We start from the raw sequence: 7,553 nt of genomic DNA on the forward strand, positions 1-7,553 counted from the left end.
CTAATAATAAATTAAAATTAATTATTTTTATTTATACAAAAATCTAATATTAAAAGTGTTCCGTCTGTGATGACTGAGGTTGGTGATCTCTGGCCGAGCACTTGGATGCGTGGTTGGATTATATGTTGTCCTCGAGTAGCAACGTGAGTTTAACCTCGGCCTTCTGAAACACGGCGGCAGGAGCATCTGCACAAAGCACTCCGACGCTCAAGTAAGTGGGAGAATAACTAATAAATAAAGAGTAAATAACTAGAAGTGAATGTGGAACCTGCTCCTTTCTGAATCAGGGGGTAAGATTTATAGGCTCTTCGAGTTTGCTGGTGAGTTCCTATTAGTTCCGATATTCCTGGTCAAGTGCCGTTATGGATATCTTGTGAAGAGACGTGATTGAGTGGTGTATTCAGTTTCGGAGGTGATTTATAAAGTTTGTTTGTTCTGTACTACTTGGTTCCGATTTTTAAGGTCAGTCTGCAACTGAACCTCCATGCCGATTATGGCGTGGTACGCATCATAGCCCCCCAGGTCGGCTAGCGTTCCGTATAGGTCGGTAGGCGAGCTTTTTGTCTTTCATACGTGGCTAGGTTTTGTTTTGAAAAAATTTGGAAAGGGTTTCACTTGTCTCTTCGCGAATCGTGTCATCTTTTATTGTCCATTATTGCCGTTTCGGTTTCCACGTTTGTTAGTGGGCATGAATTAATTTACCCACTTTGTTAGTGGGCTTGCAATAATAGTTATTTTCATTGTTTTGGAAATTACGCTGTGTTGCTCCTAGTCTTCAAGTCTGCGCTATGTCTTCGAAAGGTAAACGTTTTCTGACTCTTCTTTGACTGTTCGTTTCTGCATACTCTGTCATGGCGGGAGAGAAATTGAAAGAAAAATTGAAGGCTATTGAGGATAGGGAAGACGACCCATATCACTGGGTCCAAGATGATGTGAAGACACGTTCATCTTCCTTCATCAGCGTTGAATCCCTTTCTGATTTGAGGGGCATAGATTTCGTGAGGGGGGGTTCTGGCGTCGTTGTCGAGTTTCAGCCCTGTTCTAGTAGTGATAGGGTTTGTGAGAGGAGGGGTGACTGGGAGTATTTTTATATGTATACTCCATGCATGGTTGAACTTGGAGTGAAGTTTCCATTTTCTTCTTTTGAGTGTGACGTCCTTACTCAGCTAAACTGTGCTCCGTCACAGTTGCACCCAAATTCTTGGGCATTCCTTCGCGCATTTCAATGTCTGATGGAATTCCTCTCCTTCCCTTGTTCGCTGTCTTTATTCTTTTCCTTTTTTCAGGCAAAGGGGGTTCGTAAGGGGTTGTGGGTTTGTTTCAGTAGCTTTCCGGGTCGGTCTGTATTCCTTCTTTATAAGTCCTCTTTCAAGAACTTCAAATCTCTTTTTGTCAAAGTCCGCTTGGCCGAGTCTGAGTACCCTTTCTATTTGGATGGTGAGTTGAGCGAGAAATTTCCTCTCTATTGGTGTTCTGAACCGACTCAGATCCTCGAGGCTTCTGAGAGGAGTGAGGAAGAGGAGTTTGTGATGAATTTTATTGTGGAGAGTGTTGCTGCTGGGGAATGCTTGTCCATCCCTGAAATCTTGCGTTTATATGATTTGGGTGATAATGAGGGTCTTAGGGCTTACATAGGTAATGTTTTTTGGTGTTTTGTTATTAAGTATTGGGCGTTTGCCGAGTTTGTCTGACATTTGGTGGTTTCTTTCAGGTGGCCGAGTTCCCTTGTTGGATCCGAACAAGCTGCAATCTTTCTTGAGTAAGAAAAAGGAGAAAGGGATTGGGAGTGCTGGTGATCGGAAGGATGCGGGCGAGCAGGCTTTCTCGTTCGTTGCGCATCCGGCGTCTTCATTTAAAAGGAAGAGAGACGATACTTCCTTAGAGGTTATTTCCGAAGGTGATCGTGAGGTTGTAGGTGGTGGAGGAGTTGCCTTTGATCGGCAGAAGAAGCTTCATGGCTTCATTGCTAGTTCTAGCTCGCACTCCCTTTGGAACGAACAGTTTAATTTTGCGGAGCTTTCTGATAGGGCCTCGCAGTATCCTGGGGACATGCTTATGACGCGCCGAGCTGGAATGGAAGCGCTCGGTAAATTTGTTCAGGTATGTTTTGTTTGTGTTTCTTATTCTTTCAATCTTTTGTATTGTTCTCATACTACGGATGCTCGGTAGGTGGTTGCTTCTCGCTTACTCTGCGTTGGTCGGACTGTTGGGTGCGTTGGTGCTGATCAGCAAGAGGCTGTGAACAAGGTCTCTTCCATGGAGAAGTCATATACAGCTCGGATTGCTGATTTGGAGAAGGTTGTAAAGGAAAAGGAAGATGTTGCTACCAGTGCTGTGGCTAAAGCGAAAGAAGCTGAGGATGAGGTGGTTCGTTTAAGAGATCAAATCCGTTTGTTGCAAGCTGAAGTTATGGAGCACGACGTGGCCAAAGGTCGGCTTACTTCCCGTGTGCATGAGCTAGAGGAGGCTGGGATGGAGATGTTCTCTTATGATTTTGATCGTGCTGTGAGTCAGATTGCCCTGTTAGCTCCTAATTTTGATTGTGATAAGCTCGATATTACAAAGATAGTTGTAGGTGGAAAGTTAGTTGTGGATGGTACTGTGGAGGAGCACGATGAGAATGCTCCTTCTTAGTTTGTTTGTATTTGTGGCTTTTGTTTTGACTGTCTGAGCTCTAGACTGTTAGTTTTTTGAACTTTGTATGGTATTTGGCCGACGTTAGGCCGGTTTGACTATTAGGTGGTGGTATTTGGCCGATGTTTCAGGCCAGTTTGATAATATAATATATTTATATTAAGTGTTTTTGCTTTGTTATATTTTGTCATTGTCAGGCTTTATTTGAAAAGAATTTACCGCTTTTATTTGGATTCGGGGGGCGTCCGGCCTCATTAAAACCCTCCTTAGGCAAAACCCTTTAGTTGGGAAAAAAGCTCTAAGGGGAAAAAAGAGTACCTTCATTCGCATTTTGTACAAACTATGACATATACATTTTGAGTGATGAGATGTTCCAGTTTCCTGGGATGGCATTGCCTTGTAATGTTTGGAGTTGGTATGCCCCCTTGCCGAGCACTTGGGTAACACGGAAGGGGCCTTTCCAATTTGCGGCGAGTTTGCCATGAGCTGGAGGTCTTCTGGCTTCCTCTGTTCGTCTGAGCACAAGGTCGCCTTTGTTGAATATCCTCGGAATCACCTTCCTGTTGTATTTTCTTTCCATTATTCTTTTCTGGGCCCTTTGTTTGATAGCGGCGATTTCCCTGTCCTCTTCGGCTAGGTCAAGCTCGGCGCTCCTGGCCCTTAGGTTTTGTTGTTCATCGTACAACTCGGTTCTTAACGTCGGTAATCCGACCTCAATGGGGATCAGTGCTTCTGAGCCATAGACCAACTTGAAGGGTGTTTCGCCTGTAGTGTTATGTATTGTGGTGTTGTAACTCCACAGTACTTCGGGAATGAGCTCGGCCCATTCTCCTTTTGCATTGTCGAGCTTCTTCTTTATTGCCTGCAATACAACTCGGTTAGCAGCTTCGGCTTGCCCATTAGTTTGTGGGTGTTCTACCGAGCTAAAACGATGTTGAATATTGAAATTTTTTAGAAATAAACCGAGCTTATTGTCTGTGAATTGTCTACCATTGTCTGATATTATTTCCTTTGGTATCCCAAAGCGGCATATTATATTTCTCCAAATAAAAGATCGTACCTTTTCAGCTGTTATCTTTGCTAAGGGTTGCGCTTCTATCCATTTTGAGAAGTAGTCTATGGATACCAAAAGAAATTTTACCTGTCCTGGTGCTGTTGGGAAGGGGCCGAGGATGTTAAGTCCCCATCTGTAGAAGGGCCAGCTTACCTCCATGCTGTGTAGTACTTCGGCTGGCTTGGTTGAGATCACCTCGTGTTTCTGGCATTTGTCACATGTTTTGACTTTTGCTATGCAATCTCTCTTCATGGTCGGCCAATAGTATCCTGTTCGGATTATTTTTGCAGCGAGAGCTCGTCCTCCTATGTGGTTCCCACATACTCCTTCATGGACTTCGTTCATTACTTCTCTGGCCTGGTCTTGGTCTAGGCATCTTAGTAATGGTTGTGAGAAACCTCGTCTGTATAGCTCCCCTGATGTTCTCGTGTATAAGCTTGCCTTACGTTTAAATTGTTGAGGGTGGAGCTCGTCTCTGGGCACCGTACCTGTACATATGTATTCAAGGAAAGGTTTCCTCCAATCGTGGAAGTGGTTGATGTGTTCGATACACAATAGTTCAATGCTCGGTTTTGTGAGTGTGTGCTGTGATAGTGTTGATGTTTGCGTGTCCGCCCTGGTGGCGGCGAGTTTAGATAGTATGTCTGCCCTGACATTTTGTTCTCTATGCACGTGTAATATAGTGAATGAACTAAAATTTGAAATTAGATCCTTTGCTATGAGCCAGTATTGTTCTAGTAAGGGATCTTTTACCTGGAATTCTCCTCGGATCTGTTGGACCACTAGGAGGGAATCGCAATGTGCCGTTAAGTTCGTCGCTTTGTGGGTTAGGGCGAGCTTGAGTCCCGCTATGAAGGCTTCATATTCGGCCTGATTGTTGCTTGCCGAGAAGTGAAATTGGAGGGCTTGTTCGGCTATCACTTTATTTCCCTCTTTTAAGATTATGCCGGCCTCGCTCCCTTCTCGGCTTGACGCTCCATCTACGTGTAATTCCCATGTTTCAATGTGGTCGCCTGGGGTCATCTCCGTGATGAAATCGGCGAGGACTTGTGCCTTGAGGGCCGATCTGGTCTGAAACTGAATGTCGAACTCTGAGAGTTCAATTGACCATTTGGTCAACCGTCCTGCCAGCTCTGGTTTTGTTAATATTTGCCTCAATGGGTGATTTGTTCTTACTACTATTGTGTGGCTTTGGAAGTAGTGTCTTAGTCTTCTTGCCGTGACTACGAGTGCCAGGGCGAGCTGTTCTATCTTCGGGTACCTCTGTTCCGTTGGTTGCATTACTCTGCTGACGAAGTATACTGGCTGTTGGATCCTTCCTGTCTCAGTGACAAGGGCCGAGCTTATGGAATGATTGGAAATGGATAGGTATAGATATAGAGGCTTGCCGACCTCAGGTCTTTGTAGTACGGGAGGTGATGATAGAAGGGTCTTTAGCTCGGCGAACGCGGTTTTGCACTCTGGTGTCCATTGAAATCGTTTGTTTTTTAAGATCGTCTGGAAGAATGGATGTGACCGACTTGAGACCGCGGGTAGGAATCGGGAGAGGGCGGCTATCCGTCTTGCTAGCTGTTGTACTTCCTTTATCGTCCTGGGGCTTGTCATGTTGAGTATAGCCTTGCATTTCTCGGGGTTTGCTTCGATCCCTCTAGAAGTCAACATGAATCCTAGGAATTTCCCTCCTTGGACTCCAAAGGCGCACTTTTCTGGGTTTAATCTCATTTTGTATGCTCGGACCTGTTCAAATATTTCCTTGAGGTCGTCGCAGTGTGACCGATCTTCAGTGGACTTGGCGACCATATCGTCCACATAGATTTCAATGTTCCGACCTATTTGGTGTCGGAATACTTTGTCCATCAGACGCTGGTAGGTTGCACCTGCATTCTTAAGGCCAAATGGCATAACTCTATAACAGAAATTACCATGTTCAGTTATAAATGCTGTTTTGCTTTGGTCTTCTGGATGCATTAAAATCTGGTTGTACCCAGAGTATGCATCCATGAAGCTCAAGCTGTTAAAACCTGAGGCGTTGTCTACAAGTTTATCGATGCATGGCAGGGGATAAGCATCCTTGGGATACGCCTTGTTTAAATCTGTAAAGTCGACGCACATGCGCCATTTACCTGAGTTTTTTCTTACCATTACCACGTTTGAGAGCCATGTGGTGAAACGGATCTCTTTGATGAAGTTGGCTTTGAGGAGCTTTTCTGTTTCTTCTAAGGCCGCTTTTGACTTCTCTGTGCCGAGGTTTCGCTTTTTCTGGGCTATGGGTCGGCATGTCTTGTTAGTGGCTAGCTTGTGGCAGATGATGTCTGGGCTAATGCCAGGCATATCTGCCGGGGTCCAGGCGAACAAGTCAGCATAGTCTTGTAGTAACTTTATCAATTCCGATCTCTGTTGTCCTCTTAGTGCTTGGCCGATGTAAGTCACCTGTCCCGGGACTTGAGTTAGCTGGATCTTGTGCAGCTCATCTGCTGGTTGAGGTCTTTCCTGGGTATCTCCTCGAGGATCAAGCTCGGCCAAGGATAAGATTTCTGTGCCATTTATTGCAAGGACCTCCCTTTGTTTGTGGCTTATGTCCGATTTTTTTAAGCTAGCATTGTAGCATTGCCGAGCTTGTTGTCGATCAGAATGTATTGTCGCTATCTTGCTGTCTTGCGCCTGAAACTTAACACACAGATGATAAGTAGATACGACTGCCCTGAACATATTCAGGGCAGGTCGTCCGAGGATAATATTGTAGGGGTTGGGGCAATCAACTATTAGGTATTGTACGTCTAAGGTTTTTGATAATGGGTTGTTTCCCATCGTCGTCCTTAGCCATATGTAACCTTTGATTGGTACTCTCTCGCCAGAGAACCCTACTAATTCTCCGGACGAGGGCTGTATTAGTTTTTCGGATAGATTCATTTTTAAGAAAGTAAAACATCATGGATTGAAATTTCTTTAGGTGAGCCCGGGGGTCACCAATCCCCTTGTACGGCTCAAGAGAGGAAGGGAGAGTGAAATGTTTTGGCATTTGGTAGTTTGTGATCTCCTCTGAAAACGGGTTGTCCAAGGTCAGCTTTTCCTTGGGGGGTTAGCACAGATTAGATCGGCTCGACCTTGGGTTGGACCTTTGGAGTTGTTTTCCTCTTGCTTGCTGTTCTGCGTGGATAGCTCAGCTAATCTCTTGACTTCTGCTTGTAGTTCAGCCAGCTGGACCATGAGTTCGGCCTGACTGGGTTGAGGGACTCCATTGTCAGCCATGTCCTCAAATTAATGGGTCCTGCGTAAGAGAAGAAAAGAGAGTGGGAATAAAGTGGGGTTAGATCGGCCCCACGGTGGGCGCCAAATGTTCCGTCTGTGATGACCGAGGTTGGTGATCTCCGGCCGAGCACTTGGATGCGTGGCTGGATTATATGTTGTCCTCGAGTAGCAACGTGAGTTTAACCTCGGCCTTCTGAAACACGGCGGCGGGAGCACCTGCACAAAGCACTCCGACGCTCAAGTAAGTGGGAGAATAATTAATAAATAAAGAGTAAATAACTAGAAGTGAATGTGGAACCTGCCCCTTTCTGAATCAGGGGGGTAAGATTTATAGGCTCTTCGAGTTTGCTGGTGAGTTCCTGTTAGTTCCGATATTTCTGGTCAAGTGCCGTTATGGATATCTTGTGAAGAGACGTGATTGAGTGGTGTATTCAGTTTCGGAGGTGATTTATAAAGTTTGTTTGTTCTGTACTACTTGGTTCCGATTTTTAAGGTCAGTCTGCAACTGAACCTCCATGCCGATTATGGCGTGGTACGCATCAAAAAGTATACTTGACAATATAAGAGTAATATTAGAAATCTGTTTTTCAGTCCATATCAATTAATTTTTTAAATT

At 44.9% G+C, this 7,553-nt stretch overlaps 1 protein-coding gene across 1 annotated transcript in view; it reads left to right on the plus strand.

Moving 5' to 3' along the window:
- Window positions 1-2,797, plus strand: part of LOC107646438 — a 7,055-nt gene extending 4,258 nt beyond the window's left edge. Inside the window, exons 2-3 of the mRNA XM_021117505.1 lie at window positions 1,712-2,100; window positions 2,170-2,797. Coding sequence (XP_020973164.1) covers window positions 2,050-2,100; window positions 2,170-2,634 — 516 coding nt within the window. The 5' untranslated portion in view covers window positions 1,712-2,049 and the 3' untranslated portion in view covers window positions 2,635-2,797. The remainder of the gene's footprint in view (window positions 1-1,711; window positions 2,101-2,169) is intronic.

The sequence above is a fragment of the Arachis ipaensis genome, chromosome B01 (genome assembly GCF_000816755.2).
Source record: "Arachis ipaensis cultivar K30076 chromosome B01, Araip1.1, whole genome shotgun sequence".
Taxonomy (NCBI): domain Eukaryota; kingdom Viridiplantae; phylum Streptophyta; class Magnoliopsida; order Fabales; family Fabaceae; genus Arachis; species Arachis ipaensis.